The sequence below is a fragment of the Schistocerca piceifrons genome, chromosome 2 (genome assembly GCF_021461385.2).
Source record: "Schistocerca piceifrons isolate TAMUIC-IGC-003096 chromosome 2, iqSchPice1.1, whole genome shotgun sequence".
NCBI classification, from domain to species: Eukaryota; Metazoa; Arthropoda; class Insecta; order Orthoptera; family Acrididae; genus Schistocerca; species Schistocerca piceifrons.
In genome coordinates this window covers 560,946,380-560,964,380 of record NC_060139.1, presented here as the reverse complement: position 1 = coordinate 560,964,380, position 18,001 = coordinate 560,946,380, and the positions used below count along the sequence as shown (strand labels likewise).

The 18,001-nt window shown below is 43.9% G+C and overlaps 1 protein-coding gene across 1 annotated transcript in view; it reads right to left on the bottom strand.

Moving 5' to 3' along the window:
• The window catches only part of LOC124776581 (E3 SUMO-protein ligase RanBP2), a 313,159-nt gene that overhangs the window by 162,045 nt on the left and 133,113 nt on the right, over positions 1-18,001 (bottom strand). The window contains exons 9-11 of the mRNA XM_047251632.1: positions 1,808-1,931; positions 1,420-1,632; positions 589-709 (exon numbers count right to left, since the gene is read on the bottom strand). Coding sequence (XP_047107588.1) covers positions 589-709; positions 1,420-1,632; positions 1,808-1,931 — 458 coding nt within the window. The remainder of the gene's footprint in view (positions 1-588; positions 710-1,419; positions 1,633-1,807; positions 1,932-18,001) is intronic.

The following is an 18,001-nucleotide window of genomic DNA, read 5'->3' as shown; positions in this document are numbered from 1 at the left end:
TTTACATCCGCATCATGTAACCCACTAACGAGAAATTTTCAAATATGGACTATCCACTTTACGCAGATATTAAAGGATGATGACCAGAAAGAAGGCTAGACTGAGGTAGGGACTAATTCGGGTTGATACTATATACTGAAAATTTATTTCAGTATGATTTCCCCATAGTACAAATGTTCACCAACAACTGTCATGTGCTGGAAACAAGTTTAAGAGATATAGCAACAATAAATGAACTATAGTATTTATCTGCAGAATAGGGACGTTGAAATATGGTGCACTGAACTATGCTATTCACTGTGGCAACAGTGGCTCACTAATGCAACAGCCCTTTTTAATTAATATGCTCATTAAGTGTACGTCAGACTTTACTATCGTCTTCAGGATTTTTCCAGTATTTGTACACTATACAAAACTCATGATGTGTGTATACAAAATAAAATCTTTAAAACACACATGCAGAGAGAGAGAGAGAGAGAGAGAGAGAGAGAGAGAGAGAGAGAGGTGTATCTTCACAGGGATGCCAAGAAAAGGTATTTGCTTTTGCAACTCTATTATTGGATATTTCAAAATAGAAGTTTTGCTAACCATTTGTCTTGGGCAACTGTGCATAACTGGTCTGTAATACACGCAGGAAGTGTTGCAGGACGATCACTGTTTGAATAGCCAACTGCCAACAGTTCCTCCTGAGCTGCTGCCACACACAGTACTGAAATTGTAAAAGATTTTTTGATTACAAAAAATTAATTTCCTATGACAAAACACCTTTATCAAAATTTTAAATTTAGTTACGAGTTGGCTGCCTTTTGAGCCAATTTGTATTTTAAGCTCTTAGTGTATAACAGCAGAAAATATAGATAAAATCTTGTCACTATTACGAGAAAGCAACCTGCAGTTAAACTAGAGTTTAAAAAATCTTTCAATTCATTCAAATGATAGACTGAATAAGAGACACAATAAAAACAACCATGACAAATTACGTAAGAAGGAATGATGGCCACAAGAGCTAATACGTCAACAAAAATAATCGTTTTTACAATATCTGAAAATATAATCTAAATGTATAGATAAAAAAAATCTACTCACCAAGAGAACACACACATATGAAGGTTAAGGAAATCTGCAAGCTTTCGGCACCAGTGGTTCCTTCTTCTGGCAGAAAGGTTGAAGGGGAAGGAAGGGGCATAAAGAGAAATGACTAGCGAGGTTTAGCAAATGAGGAGAGTTAGGAAAAATTGCCCAGAACTCGAGTGTTAGGGGAAACTTACCAAAGGAGATGAGAATGAAAGATTACAGGCTGAGTTTTATTGGAAGAATGGAAGGGAAATTTAATTCAACCAAAAAAGAAAAGGCTTAGAAAATCTTTGATAAATTCTTACGTATTAATCCTCAGTTTAAACATGATATCAAAGAACTCACCTGTAGCATACAAGAAGGCATCAATATCAAGCCTGCACAGTGTTTCAATGCCTGCAGAATTTAAATTTTTTGTAGTTAACTGCAGACCATCAAATACAAGACAGTAAAAATCCTTGCACAATTTTGACGAAGTGCTACTTTTACTTGCACTCATCTTCTGTAGACCCAACCATACCAAGTGATGAAGAGAGTTTGGATATAGCTGCTGTGATACTGCAATATGATAGAAAAAAATATATATCTTTAGCAGTGGCAACAGATTGCTGCCATAAATGTTGTGTAACTAATAACGTAACAACACACTTGCAAGAAAAATGGCATAGCAATCATATTCCATAGTATCCCCTACTTTACCTGGAAGAATTGAAAGAGGCACATTTATACTTACATTCATCATGAGGGCTTAGCTCACTCGCTGTTGGAATTTCCAAAGGTGGATCTGCAAATGCACTGAAGTTCACGAAGTGGGAAGTTCCTATTTGCTGATGGTGGTCTCTAGTATTGAAGATCCTCTGTAATTTAAGAAATAATAAGTATCACTGCAAATTGTAGATTCATACAGTAAGTGAAAATCATCATTCCTTTAAACAACTGGCCTAAAACAAAAGAGCTCAAGGAGGCAGTATTAAAGTACTATAGCAGACCGATTTGTTTGGCTGTTTGCTAAACAAAACATGGATGTGTCAGACATTCTACAACGCAGTACCATCTCTAACCTATAACTTTAGGTTGGCACCTGGATAGGATGTGGGCAAACGCCCAGTGGGCAGGGCATTTATAAATAGGCATTTGCCCAGGAATATGTCTAAAGCAATTTTAAATGCATAAAATCTGGAAATGTATAAAAAACTTTTTAATTTTTTACTGCTAGAATATGTAATTTACCAATTAACATAAGGGTTGGAATGGTACTCCTGATATTAGAAGTTAGTACATGTTCACATTTAAACATACGTTGCCTTAATTACTAAGAAGAAAACGAACGAAGATAGAAGCAAGGCCGCCCCCCCTATCTAGCATTCCAATTTGCTGCACCAAGGAAGTACGCATGTTACTGGCACCTGCTTGTCATTTACAAACACTCACTCTCTCTCTCTCTCTCTCTCTCTCTCTCTCTCTCTCTCTCTCTCTCTCTGTGTGTGTGTGTGTGTGTGGTGTTTTTTTTTTTTTTTTTTTTTTTTTTTACACGCCCCCCCCCCCCCCCACACACACACACACACACACACACACACACACACACACACACACACACACACACAAGCGCGCGCGCGTACGCAAAATGTTGAATAGCTGTGTAGTTATAAGCCATTCGTAATGTAACACACTTCACGATCCGTGTCAAATTTGTGACTATTACTGAAGAATGATAATTCATAATAAAATTAAAGGGATGTCACTAGTTTCCTGAAGTGAAATTCCGCGATATTTCTGTGATTTCCAGATAACTTTTAGCATTTTTCCCCGACAAATTTTGAGATCTCAAGGGTAAGTAAAAATTTAAGTTCAAGGGAAAAAAGTTAAGGACTTCAATATTTTTAAGTGCGTGAGTAAAAAATCTGAAGTACTGACATCAATGTCTTTTGTAATGACCTGCTTTTAGGTGGAGAAAGCAAGCCAAATGGTGTGTGTGTTTCATTAAGACCACTGATGTTATTTTATTTTGATAAAACAAAACCCATTTGGTAACAAAAACAAGCATTTCATTGGGGTCACAAGACAGATTTTAAAATACACTCACCAATTTCAGAAATAATCTCAGAAAAAATTGGTTGGTTTAAAGGCGGGAGAAGGGATCAAACTACGAGGTCATCGGTCCCTTGTTCCTAATTAAACAATGCCACAAGTGTGAAAATAAAACGGAAGAAACATATAACAAGAAACGGAAAGAAAGGAAAAGCGACAAGAACGAAGGGAAGGCAACGAACACTAAAAGTAATAAAAGAGGACAAGAAAACAACAGACGCTAGAAACAGAAGAGAGTAAAACATGAAAGCAGATTACAGTGGTTGGCCAACCACGAGAATAAAACGGAAAAGCCAGCCCCCCTCTGCAACACATTAAAACCTCCACCCTAAAAGCACTAGTGTGGAGGACACAGAGGGACAAAGAACGTGAGCTAAAACCTACATAGAAGTATAAAACCCACTCTCACGGATAAAATGTAAAACTAAAGCTGCTGTGGAGGCACTGTCGTCCAACACCAAAAGGCAGAGTGCTGGGAAAAGTTAAAAGTCTGCCGCAGAGCGGCTAAAAGTGGGCAGTCTAGTAAGAGGTGGACGACTGTCATGTGGGAGCTATAGCGACACTGAGGTGGGTCCTCATGACGGAGGAGGTAACCATGCGTTAGCCACATTGGCCAATGCGGAGCCGGCAGAGGGCAACTGACTCCCTGTGAGCGGCCTGCATGGGAGATTTCCACACATTCATAGTCTCCTAAATGACACACAGTTTGTTGTGTGTGCTGTTATGCCATTCCGTCTCCCAAAGCCGGAAAATCCTGCGGTGCAAGACAGAACACAGGTCAGCTTCGGAGATGCCTATCTCCAGAAGCAGTTTCTGTGTCGCCTGTTTGGCCAGCCTGTCGGCAAGTTCGTAGCCAGGGATTCCGACGTGTCCTGGGGCGCACACAAACACCACGGAATGGCGGAACTGTTCCAGGGCTCAGATGGACTCCTGAATGGAAGCTACCAGAGGGTGGCGAGAGTAGCACTAGTGTATAGCTTGTAGGCTGCTCAATGAGTCAGTACACAGGAAAAATGACTACCCAAGGTATGAGCGGATATACTCAAGAGCACGAGATATGGCCGCTAGCTTGGTTGCGCCATTGGTGTAAAATGCTTCAGAGCCCCAGAACGCGTCAAGAATCGAGAGGAAGTGACAGCGGAGAGTGGCGGGGTTAACGGAGTCCTTAGGGCCATGCAGAAGGTCCAGATGAAGCTGCGGCTGAGGCGTACACCCTGGAGGCGTACGTGAATGGACCGCAAGTAGAGGTGGTGAAGGGAAGGATTCCAGTTCGGAGAGAAAGGACCGCATGCAAACTGTAATCGTTAGCCCAGATGCGGGAGATGGACTGCCGCAGGCAGGAAAAGGAGACGGTAATTCGGATGCTCATGGGAACTATGAATGTGTGCTGCGTAACTGGCGAGCAGTTGGGCATGTCTGATCTGCAGTGGAGGGACACCAGTCTCCACCAGTTCACTGGTCACCGGACTGATCCTAAAAGCTGCTGTCACTAATCAAACCCCACAGTGGTGCACAGGGTCAAGTAAATGCAATGCTGAAGGCACTGCCGAACCATAAACCACACTCCCATAGTCAATTTGGGATTGGAGAAAGGCTCTGTAGAGCTGCTGCAGCGTACAATGATCTGCACCCCAATTGATATTGCTCAGGCAACGGAGAGCACTGAGGTGATGCCAGAACTTCTACTTAAGCTGAGGGAAGATGAGGGAGCCAAATCAATCGAGTGTCGAAAACCAGTCCTAGTAACTGATATGCCTCCACTACAGTGAGTGGATCGTCATTAAGGTAAATTTCTGGTTTTGGATGAACGGTATGATGCCAACAGAAGTGCATAACACACGACTTTGTGGCTGAAAACTGAAAGCCGTGGGCTAGAGCCCATGACTGCGTCTTATGGCTGGCTCCCTGGAGGCGCCGCTCAGCAAAAACAGAACTTGAGCAGCAGTACAAAATGCAGAAGTCGTCTGCATACAAAAGAAGGTGAGACGGAGGGCCTGACAGCTGCTGCTAGACCATTAATGGCCACTAAAAATAGAGAGACAGAGCCACTCAATACAGAGCCCTGCAGGACTCCATTCTCCTGGATGTGGATGGGACTTACCAACTTTGACACGGAAAGTACAGAGCGACGGGAAATTTTGGATAAAGTATCGGGAGTGGTGCCCACTCATACAATGTGGCAAGGATATAATACCGCCAAGTCGTGTCGTATGCTTTACGTAGGTAAAAAAAGACGGCAATCAGGTGTTGCCGTCTGGTAAAGGCTGTTCGGATGGCAGACTCTATGGACATTAGAATGGACAGGGACTGTGATTGCTGTGTTTGGATGAGGGCTGAGTTGGCATCCCTTCACTAACAGCTGCAAGCGGTCGTGCAGCTTGAGGCTGTTGCCAATAGGCACCACTGTGGGGAGCCGGGGATGTCAACCTTGTCCCGTCTGTCCCCAGATCGGTCTGCCGCTGTGGTTGCCCCGGTTGCTGCCCACAGTGGGACTGAGCCCTCGCCTGTGGTTGATTGGGAGGTCGTTCCAAGGCGTGGCAGGCAGCGAAAGACGTCCCCAGAGGCTGATCAGAAAGCCTTCCCGGTGCGTCTGACAAACAGGTTTCAGGCACTGTCTCTGGCTGAACCAGATGCAGCTGCCTGCCCTGTTTCAGAGGATAATTCTCAACCTTCAAGGTCCGGGAAATCGCAGAGGGTGGGTTTATTGGTAGTTGGGAACTCCAATGTTAGGCGCATAATGGGGCCCCTTAGGGATATGGCGGCTAAGGAGGGGAAGAAATCCAGTGTGCACGCCCTGTGCATTCCGGGTGGAGTTATTCCTGATGTGGAAAGGGTCCTTCCGGATGCCATGAAGAGCACAGGGTGCAGCCAGCTGCAGGTGGTGGCACATGTCGGCACTAATGACGTGTGTCGCTTTGGATCTGAGGAAATTCTCTCTGGATTCCAGCGGCTATCTTATTTGGTGAAGGCTGCCGGTCTTGCTTACGAGATGAAGGCAGAGCTCACCATCTGCAGCATCGTTGACAGAACCGACTGCAGAGCCGACTGCAGAGCCGGGTGGAGGGTCTGAATCAGAGGCTCAAACGGTTTTGCGACCATGTTGGCTGCAGATTCCTTGACTTGCGCCATAGGGTGGTGGGGTTTCGGGTTCCGCTGAATAGGTCAGGACTTCACTACACTCAGCTGGCGGCTACACGGGTAGCGGAGGCTGTGTGGTGTAGACTGGGCGGTTTTTTAGGTTAGAATGCCTCGGGAAAGTACGGGGTGGGCTGCAATCTCAAAGGGTGCATGGCAAATACAGGATGTGCTTGGATCAAGGAACAGTCGGAATTGTAGTTGTAAATTATTGTAGTTGTGCTGGGAAAGTCCCCGAGCTTCAAGCGCTAATAGATAGCACAGAAGCTGAAATTGTTATAGGTACAGAAAGCTGGCTAAAGCCTGAAATAAGTTCTGCAGAAATTTTTACAAAGTCTCAGACGGTGTTCAGGAAAGATAGATTAGGCAGAATTGGTGGTGGAGTGTTTGTGTCTGTCAGTAGTGGTTTATCTTGTAGTGACGTCGAAGTAGATACTCCGTGCGAATTGGTATGGGTGGAGGTTATACTTAACAGCTGAACTAAGTTAATAATTGGCTCCTTCTACTGACCCCCAGACTCTGATGATATAGTTGCTGAACAGTTCAGAGAAAATTTGAGTCTCATAAGAAATAAATACCCCACTCATATGGTTATAGTTGGTGGGGACTTCAACCTTCCCTCGATATGTTGGCAAAAATACTTGTTCAAAACCGGTGGTATGCAGAAAACATCTTCCGAGATTGTCCTAAATGCTTTCTCCGAAAATTATTTCGAGCAGTTAGTCCACAAAGCCACGCGAATTGCAAATGGTTGTGAAAACACACTTGACCTCTTAGCCACAAACAATCCAGAGCTAATAGAGAGCATCATGACTGATACAGGGATTAGAGATCACAAGGTCGTTGTAGCTTGGCTCAATACCATTTCTTCCAAATCCACCAGAAACAAACACAAAATAATTTTATTTAAAATAGCGGATGAAGTGTCACTAGAAGCCTTCCTACGAGACAATCTCCATTCCTTCCAAACTGACTATGTAAATGTAGACGAGATGTGGCTCAAATTCAAAGATATAGTAGCAACAGCAATTGAGAGATTCATACCTCATAAATTGGTTAAGAGATGGAACTGATCCCCATGGTACGAACGCTGTTGCAGAGGCAACGGAAAAAGCATGCGAAGTTCAGAAGAACGCGAAATCCCGAAGATTGGCTAAAATTTACAGACACGCAAAATTTGGCATGGACTTCAATGCGAGATGCCTTTAATAGGTTCCACAATGAAACATTGTCTCGAAATTTGGTAGAAAATCTTTAGAAATTCTGGTCGTATGTGAAGTACACAAGCGGCAAGACGCAGTTAGTACCTTCGCTGTGCAATGCCGATGGTACTGTTACCGATGACTGTGCCGCTAAAGCGGAGTTATTGAACGCAGTTTCTCGAAATTCCTTCACCAGGGTAGATGAATGGAATATTCCAGAATTTGAAACACGAACAGCTGCTAGCATGAGTTTCTTAGAAGTAGATACCTTAGGGGCTGCGAAGCAACTCAAATCGCTTGATACGGCAAGTCTTCAGTTCCAGATTGTATACCGATTAGGTTCCTTTCAGATTACGCTGATACAATAGCTCCATACTTAGCGATCATATACAACCACTCGCTCACCAATATATCTGTACCTACAGATTGGAAAATTGTGCAGGTCGCACCAGTGTTTAAGAAGGGCAATAGGAGTAATCCATCGAACTACAGACCTATATCATTGACGTCGGTTTGCAGTAGGGTTTTGGAGCATATGCTGTATTCAAACATTATGAATCACCTCAAAGGGAACGATCTATTGATACATAATCACCACGGTTTCAGAAAACATCGTCCTTGTGCAACGCAGCTAGCTCTTTATTTGCACGAAGTAATGGCCGCTATCGACAGGGGATCTCAAGTTGATTCCCTATTTCTAGATTTCCGGAAAGCTTTTGACACCGTTCCTCACAAGCGACTTCTAATCAAGATGCGGGCCTATGGGGTATCGTCTCAGTTGTGCGACTGGATTTGTGATTTCCTGTCAGGAAGGTCGCAGTTCGTAGTAATAGACGGCAAATCATCAAGTAAAACTGAAGTGATATCAGGTGTTCCCCAGGGAAGCGTCCTGGGACCTCAGCTGTTCCTGATCTATATAAATGACCTGGGTAACAATCTGAGCCGTTCACTTAGGTTGTTCGCAGATGATGCAGTAATTTACCGTCTAGTAAGGTCATCCGAAGACCAGTATCAGTTGCAAAGCGATTTAGAAAAGATTGCTGTATGGTGTGGCAGGTGGCAGTTGACGCTAAATAACAAAAAGTGTGAGGTGATCCACATGAGTTCCAAAAGAAATCCGTTGGAATTCGATTACTTGATGAATAGTACAATTCTCAAGGCTGTCAATTCAACTAAGTATCTGGGTGTTAAAATTACGAACAACTTCAGTTGGAATGACCATATAGATAATATTGTGGGGAAGGCGAGCCAAAGGTTGCGTTTCATTGGCAGGACACTTAGAAGATGCAACAAGTCCACTAAAGAGACAGCTTACACTACACCTGTTCGTCCTCTGTTAGAATATTGCTGTGCGGTGTGGGATCCTTACCAGGTGGGATTGACGGAGGACATCGAAGGAGTGCAAAAAAGGGCAGCTCGTTTTGTATTATCATGTACTAGGGGAGAGAGTGTGGCAGATATATATATGCGAGTTGGGATGGAAGTCATTAAAGCAAAGACGTTTTTCGTCGCGGCGAGATCTATTCACGAAATTTCAGTCACCAACTTTCTCTTCCAAATGCGAAAATATTTTGTTGAGCCCAACCTACATAGGCAGGAATGATCATCAAACTAAAATAAGAGAAATCAGAGCTCGAACAGAAAGGTTTAGGTGTTCGTTTTTCCCACACGCTGTTCGGGAGCGGAATGGTAGAGAGAGAGTATGATTGTGGTTCGATGAACCCTCTGCCAAGCACTTAAATCTGAATTGCAGAGTAGTCATGTAGATGTAGATCAGTAGTAGAGTGACCCTGGCGGAAGCTGCCCTGACACGGAACCAGCTGCCCTGACACGGAACCAGCAAGCCACATGACTCCAGGACCCAACCCAACCACCGACATGCCATACATTCCAGCAGCTTACAAAGAATGTTGGTGAGGCTGATGGGCCGATAGCTATCCACATAAAGCGGGTTTCTACCGGGTTTGAGCACCGGAATGATGGTGCTCTCCCGCCATTGCACGGAAAAACGCCATCACACCAGATCTGGTTGAAGATGACGAGACGATTCGCTTGTAGTCAGATGAGGCTGTGGATGCGATCAGGCCCAGGAGCTGCGTCGGGGCAAAGTGCAAGGGCAATGAGGAGCTCCCACTCTGTAAATGGGGTGTTATAGGATGCACTGCAGCATGTAGTGAATGAGAGGAAGTTCCCTTCCAGCCACCATTTGAGTGTGCGAAAGGCGGGGCGGGGGGTAATTCTCCGACACAGAGACTCGAGCAAAGTGCTCGGCAATCGCATTTTCGTCGGTACATAGCTCGCTATTTACGGCAACACTGGGGACAGCTGTTGGGGACTGGTGCTCGAAAAGACGTTTGATCTTTGCCCAGACTTGGGAAGGTGATGTGTGGCACCCAATGGTGGAGACGTATCTCTCCCAACACTCCTCCTTCCATTGTCTGATAAGGCAGGGAACACGGGCACTTAGCCGTTTGAAGGCTATGAGGTGCTCCAGTGAAGGGTGCAGCTTGTGCCGCTGTGGAGCTCGCTGACGCTCCTTAATTGCTTCAGCAACTTTCGGCTTCCACCAATGGACTGCCTTACGCCTTGGGCACCCTAACGAGAGAGGGGTCACGTTTTCTGCGGCAGAAACAATTGTGCTAGTCACCTGCTCAACCATCACATCAATGTTACCGTGTGGGGGAGACTCAGCGGTGATAGCAGAGGTGAAAGTTCCCCAGGCCGCCTTGTTCAAAGCCCATGTGGGCAGGCGTCTGTGTGCCAGACGCTGGGACAGTGACAGGAAGATGGGGAAGTGGTCACTATCACACAGGTCGTCATGTGTTCTCCAGTGGACAGATGGGAGAAGTCCTGGGCTGCAAATTGATAAATCAATGGCCAAGTAACTACCATGAGCCACACTGAAATGTGGGTTTGGCTACAGTATTTAAGAGGCAGAGGTCGAACTGCGACAGTAAAGTTTCGACATCTCTGCCTCAGCTAGTAAGCATGGTATCATCCCACAAGGGGTTATGGGCATTAAAATCTCCCAAAAGTAGGAAAAGATTAGGGAGTTGATCAGTCGGCTAATACATTCAGGGGTACTACACTATCTGGAGGAAGATATACATTGCAGACAGTTATTTCCTGCATCGTCCTTATTCTGACAGCCACGGCTTCAAGAGGGGTTTGAATGGCACATATTCACTACAGACCAAGTTTAGGACATAAAAACAAACTCCACCTGACGCTCGATTATAGTCGCTACGGTTCCTGTAATATCCATTATATCCGCAGAGGGCAGGGGTCCGCACTGCTGGGAACCAGGTTTCCTGGAGGGCAATGCAGATTGCAGGTGTAAAGCTTAACAGTTGCCGTAGCTCAGCCAGGCGGTGGAAAAAACCGCAGCAATTCCACTAGAGGATGACATCGTGAGACTGGGAAGGCATGGAACATTCAATGAGGCAGTTTACACCTCAGTCACCTGCTGCCACCGATTTATTGCCTGAGCAGTCTATATCCATTGTGTCTGAGGGCCTGGCGAGATCTAAGTCCTCAGCAGACGCTAAACTCTCCACCCCATCCTCAGCCGCAGAGCTTGTAGGTAGTGGTGGTGTGGGTGCCACCACAATTTTCTTGGTCTTAGGGGTTTTCTTTGGATTTCTCTCGCTGCTGCTTGGTTTTCCTTGGCTGGGAGGACTTCACTGGCTCAGTCTCCGGGACTGAGGATGAGCCCTACAACCAGCTTTTGAGCTCTTCAGCCACTGACGGGTGTCATCTTTCCCACTAGAAGAAACCTGGGAAGGGAGTGACCAAAGGGACCTCTTCCTAGCGAGAGAAACCAAAGAAGACTTACGCCTCTCTGGCTTAGAAGTGGGGACGGGTGTCCCAGATGGTTGGAGGGGTGTTGCTCCCGAAGTAGGTGGTGCAGGAGCAACAGGGAGGAAAATGCCCCAACCATCAAGGGGGCAGATGTAGTCTTCTGGCTCCGAGAGGTGACCTGGGCTGGCGGAGCTGATGGTGGCAGAACAGTTGTGGTGGCGGCTCAAGACGATGTCATACGCACAGCATGAAGGCGTTCAAATTTTCTCTTAGCCTCAGTGTAGGTCAGTCTATCCAGGGTCTTTTACTCCACGATTTTCCTTTCTTTCTGAAGAATCCTGCAATCAGGTGAGCAAAACGAATGGTGCTCTCCACAGTGGACACAGATGGGAGGCGGGGCACACTTCCGAGTATTGGGATGTGATGAGCGTCCACAATCTTGGCACGTGACGCTCTAAGTACAGCGGGAAGACATATGGCCGAACTTCCAGCACTTAAAGCACCGCAATGGGTGAGGGATATAGGGCTTCACATCACACCGGCAGACCATCACCTTGATCTTCTCGGGCAATGTATCACCTTCAAAGGCCAAGATGAAGGCACCGGTGGCAACCTGATTATCCTTCGGACCCCGGTGGCCACGCCGGACGAAAAGTACACCTCGCCGCTCTAAACTGGTGCGCAGCTCATCACAGGACTGCAAAAAAAAGGTCTCTGTGAAATATGATACGCTGGACCATATTTAAGCTCTTATGGGGCATGATGGTTACAGAAACATCCCCCAGCTTGTCACAAGCGAGTAACTCCAATGACTGGGCAGAGGATGCTGTTTTGGTGAAGACTGACCCAGATCTCATTTTGGACAAGCCGTCCACCTCCTCGAACTTGTCCTCTAAATACTCAACAAAAACTGAGGCTTCATTGTCATGAAAGATTCCCCATCAACTCTCGAACATGCAAGGTACTGGGGCAAATAAGATCCGCTGCCATTTTTAGCCTGACGTTCCTCCCATAGTGTGGCCAGGGAGGGGAATGATTTGGGGTCGTACTTGTGGTTTTGGCCTGTCATGGAAGTTCCCTGATGTGGCCAGCTATTTCACTTATCACAGACAACATGTTGATGAAATGAGACCATGTTGATCAATCCATGCAACAGAACTTGTACAAGTATTCCGAGAATCAATACTAATGAGGATAGGTAGCAACACACCGTAAAGATGATCACTGAGCTGCAAACAGGCACATAGAAAAGACAATAACACTCTCACAACTAAATTTTTAGCCATAGCCTTTGTCAGAAAGTGACAGTGCACACACATTCACATGATCACTCAGACAACTCGTGCATATGACTGCTGCTGTCTCCCACTTCTGCATCACCAGTCTCTAAGAATCAGATCCAAACAAAGCACTTCTCACACCTCTTTGCCTCTCATCGGCAGCTGCTAGGATTGCAGCAAGAAGAGGGGGCAGCACTGACTGCAAGCTGAGGAGAAGCAATAAGAATGAGGGAGTAGGGAAGTGGTGCATGTACTCACCTGTGCCAAGCCAGCAACAATACATGAAATCTCGTCTACTGACACAAAAATGAGATTTTTCCAGTGTTTTTTCCCCTCCAAATTTCCCTGTCGTTTTAAATTCCCTGATTTTCAGAACTTGTGGTAACACTGAATTATTACTGAATACATTAAACAGCTGGCACATGTTTCTTGACAATAAATGTATTCTTAAACATTAATCCGTTTTCAGTGGTGGTGGGTGAGGTAGGGAGGTATGGAGCGATGGATGGATGGAGGGAGGTAGGTAGGGAGGTATGGAGCGATGGATGGATGGAGGGAGGTAGGTAGGGAGGTATGGAGCGATGGATGGATGGAGGGAGGTAGGTAGGGAGGTATGGAGCGATGGATGGATGGAGGGAGGTAGGTAGGGAGGTATGGAGCGATGGATGGATGGAGGGAGGTAGGTAGGGAGGTATGGAGCGATGGATGGATGGAGGGAGGTAGGTAGGGAGGTATGGAGCGATGGATGGATGGAGGGAGGTAGGTAGGGAGGTATGGAGCGATGGATGGATGGAGGGAGGTAGGTAGGGAGGTATGGAGCGATGGATGGATGGAGGGAGGTAGGTAGGGGAGGTATGGAGCGATGGATGGATGGAGGGAGGTAGGGAGGTATGGATGGAGGGAGGTAGGGAGGTATGGATGGAGGGAGGTAGGGAGGTATGGATGGAGGGAGGTAGGGAGGTATGGATGGAGGGAGGGAGGGAGGTATGGAGCGATGGAGGGAGGGAGGTATGGAGCGATGGAGGGAGGGAGGTATGGAGCGATGGAGGGAGGGAGGGGAGGTATGGAGCGATGGAGGGAGCTTTATAGACAGATGTAGTGACACTTGAGACAGGCTATAGTTTTCTATTCTGCTGCTTTATCTACTTTGAAATGAGTGCACTGCTGTGAAGATAAAATGAGAACACTAACATAAAAGAAGATTTAATAACAAAGAATTGATGCTGAGGATGCTGCAATCGTTTGATTCTGATACTGGTCAATTCCTAGAGAATCAGCAATTTTTTAGATAAGCTTTTTTGCTCTAACATTTTTGCAGTAGCGTAGCTACCTGTTTAAGATATCCTATACTTCATTTCAAGAATTAATTTTAAACTTGAATTTTGTTTTCTTTTTTATTATGTACTACCCTGGCAATTGACCTCATTAAAATGTGTAGTTACATTTACAGTCCAATGTATTTCCACGAATAACTACTCCATAACTCTCAAGCAAGTTTTTCCAACTTATACAACCACTACACAACAGTGTTGCATAAAAAAAATAAATAAATAAAAATAAATGCCGAGGCATTTATGAATTTTTGGTTTTTGCCCAAACTTTTAAACGCCCATGCATTTTACATCACTGAACCTGGACAGTTCACAAAATTTCAGAATTGCATACCACATTCGTCTCACCATCAACTAACAGATTTGCTGCTGCCCTCAGAGTATTCATACACTGTGTTAAAAAATATTGTATTGAAACACACACTCCATAAACATCCCATCTCTATGACTGCTCGGAGCACAACCAAAGAGACAGCTTTATAGACTGCATCTTATTTTCCAACAATTCCTGTTACTCTGCCTCACAATAACTTACACTACTTCCTGGTTAACAACAAGGTAACAGTGTGTCCTTAACAAGCTTCCTTTATTGCAATGTCAGTGTCTTTATTTCCCTGGATTCTGATATTGATACCTAGTATAACACTGATTCCATTCCCTAGTTAAGGAGATACATCAGGAAGTCCTGAATCAACTAGAAGATTTTTCTCCTGGGCACACCCGTGAAGTTGCCTGTATGGCACCTGAGAAACTGCTTCCCTCTCTCACATTCATCAGTTCCAGTGTCCTCAGTATCACATACTAGATACCTGCAAATTTAGGGGTTTTGCCAACTTGGCCGTGCTGTGTTCAGCCATTTGCAATAACGGTTGATCGCTGAATGAAACATCACATTGCTCTTTCATATAGCATGCTTGACTTTACTAATTATAAACAAAATCTTGTCAGCATTAACGTGCATGGTACAACCTAAGAACTGAAAATCCAACAGCAACAAAATTGTCTCCAGGTTATTCTCTATTATGATGGTAATAACAAAGAATTGTCAGGTTACCATTGACTAGTTACACATTAAGTATGTTTCACCTGTTTGAAATATGGTTCCCTGCTGTATCGAAATTTATTTTGTTAGTTGCATTAGAGGCTGCAACACAAAATGATCTTTTCCCTAAAACATATACTCTGTGAAACAGATGACTGTGCTGCTTCCATCATTCAAGCATATCATCATCAACATGTATTCTGATTAAATAAAAATCAACCTCATCAGTAGATTAAGCATCACTTGCACACACACACTAGCCACTCCAAAAACAGAGCTTCATTTTTTGGCAGGTGAGTGCATCTTACGTTTCCTAGGCAGCCCTAAATACATATACACATATATATCACAAAAACAGAGTCAGATTTTACTGATGTAATACAATTTCATTATAGCTTATCTAAACAAATGTATGACCACAAATGTAACCCACAGCATTTATAATCCATGTTCAAGAACCAGCAGGAGAGCAGATATTTTGTCTGCATCAGCCAGAGTGGAGTGAACTAGAGTCAGTGACAATCTCAGTGTGTGTGTGTGTGTGTGTGTGTGTGTGTGTGTGTGTGTGTAGTACCCTGCATCTGTTTTCTTATTGAGTGTGATAATGCAAATTATTGTCTAAAAGACAGCAAGGCTCTTCTTGATCGTTCTTATTTACCTACTGTTTTCAAAATAAATTTCAGTAGTTGGACTGATAGGTAGTGTACATGCTGTGTGTTGATGCAGGAGGAGCTGAACACAGTTCACGAACAGCTGAAGATGCAACTGGCTGTAGGCAGCCATCTGCAGGGGGCTGCATCAGGTGTACTGGTGACAGGAGAACTGGCACATCACATTAGGCACCTGAAGTCTTGCTTGTTTCATCCATGGGCTCTGCTACCAAGGTACCTACCACTGTATACGACATGGGGCAAACGCGCTCACAACATAGTGCGTAGCAGGTTTTAGTGTGTTCACGTTGCTTGAGCCAGACACAATGTGAGATCTGGCTGTATGCCAAATCCTTTCATCCGAACAGAACAAGTGTCCACTCCTTCAGCACAGAGAGACCATGCACATGAGAGGAAGGGGTTTGCTAGTTATTGGGATCTCCAATATCAGGTGCGCTATGGAGCCCCTTAGGGAAATGGCGTCAGGGGCTGGGAATAAGTCCAAAGTGCACTCAGTATGTTTGCCGAAAGACCTTAACTGACATGCGGAGAACACCCTGCCTGGGGCTAGTGAGAGAACATGGTGCAGTCATCTTCAAGTTGTGACTAATGTCAGCATCAATTACACCTGTTACTTAGGTTCTGAGCCCATCCTCAGTTTGTACAGGTGGGTGGAGCAAGTGGTGAAGATGGCTGGACTTGCTCGCAAGGTACAATAACTTTTTCAGTATTATACCCAGAATCAGGTGGGGTCCTTTGCTTTGAGAGTCTCCAATTCGTTGACAGTCTTGCCTGCAGTTTTCTGGACCTGTACTTTAGGATGGAGAATTGTAGCACTTGCCTTCATATGTCAGGGGTGTACTACACAGAGGAAGCAGCTACTCAAATGGCAATGTACTTGTGGAGTAAATTTTTCTTTAAATCAGGAAGTGCTACAATTTGACCCTCTTGGATTTACTTGAAATTTATTATGCATGTAGCATAAAGAGTAAAACAAAATAATTTTTCACATTGTTTTGGAAATTTTATATACTATAAAAACTTAAAAAGAAACAAATTTTTGACTTAGGTAACACCTGTTCACAATTTCTGTTCAAATCAAGTTAGAACAACGAGAAGCTGGGTTCATTTGAAGGCTCTTGTAAAGGGCTTTGATATGACATAAAACGTAATTAGCTTGACAACGTATATACACATTTTTTTAGTAAAAAATGTCATTGATAATTTTGAAAAACTATTATAAAGTATTTTATTTTGACGTCCAAATTTAGCTATACGATAACACAACTGATATTAAGAAAGCCTAATATTTAAAACAAATTAATTTTCTGGAGGTTTTTTACAATAGCATCTTAAACATACAATTACTTTTGATAGTGATTCCATAATCATCTCAAGAAGAAATTTTAAGAATATGTAGCTCAAAACAGTATCTTTCACATATTTTTTGACGATTTTAAAAATACAGTTTTTCAAAATTCATTAAATTCAATAATGATGTGTTGTATCATATGAATACCCTTCAAAAGAGCTTTCAAATTAACTCAGTTTCATTGTTCTAGATTAATTAGAACAGAAATTGTGAGTAAACCAAATCAGTAATGTTCCAGAAGTCAAAATTTTCTTCTTTTAACATTTGAGTACCCATTATTCACAACCCTTTTGTTAGATAAATCGAAAAAAAAATATTTTTTCACTCTTTATGAACTCTACAAACCTACTTAATTTCAAATACATCCAAGAGGGTAAGGTTGAAAATCTTACTTTCATTTGCTGATTTGACGTGGAATGGCCCCAGGTGGTAATTTAAGATCCTCTGATGAACGCTCACCAGTTGATATGCAGAGAATAAAATCCTAATGCATACTAGGTAAAGATACTTCGTACTTCAAAATTTCAACAATAAAATGCTTAAGCATTCATTAAGTTTTTGAATTTACCACCTTCCAAATCAGCTCTGAAATATTTAGCAAGGAGCGTAATGTATACTGGAAATACAAGTAGACAACATAGGACAGGGCATGGTCACTGCAGCAAAGAGGGAGGAACAGGGGGTGTGGAGGGGGGGGGGGGGGGGGGGGGGGGATTGTGCCTACTGCAGTGTAAATCACATCCGACAAATTATCTGGATGCAATTAACTGGTGTAGGTGGACTCAAGTTAATCCTCCAGAGTTTGTACTAGATACCTGGCTCCGTCATAACTGTTGTATATTCATTCAATGAAAGTCTATGCTTGGTAGTGCAGGAATGCTCTGATCATGCAGTATTAGTTGGATTACACTTTAACCTACTTAGTATAGACTGGGATGTCTTTGGATTCATTACAGGTTGTACGGACAGTATTGTGAAGTAGTTCTGAACATATTCTTAAAAAAATGTCTTAAGTAGTTAGTTTGA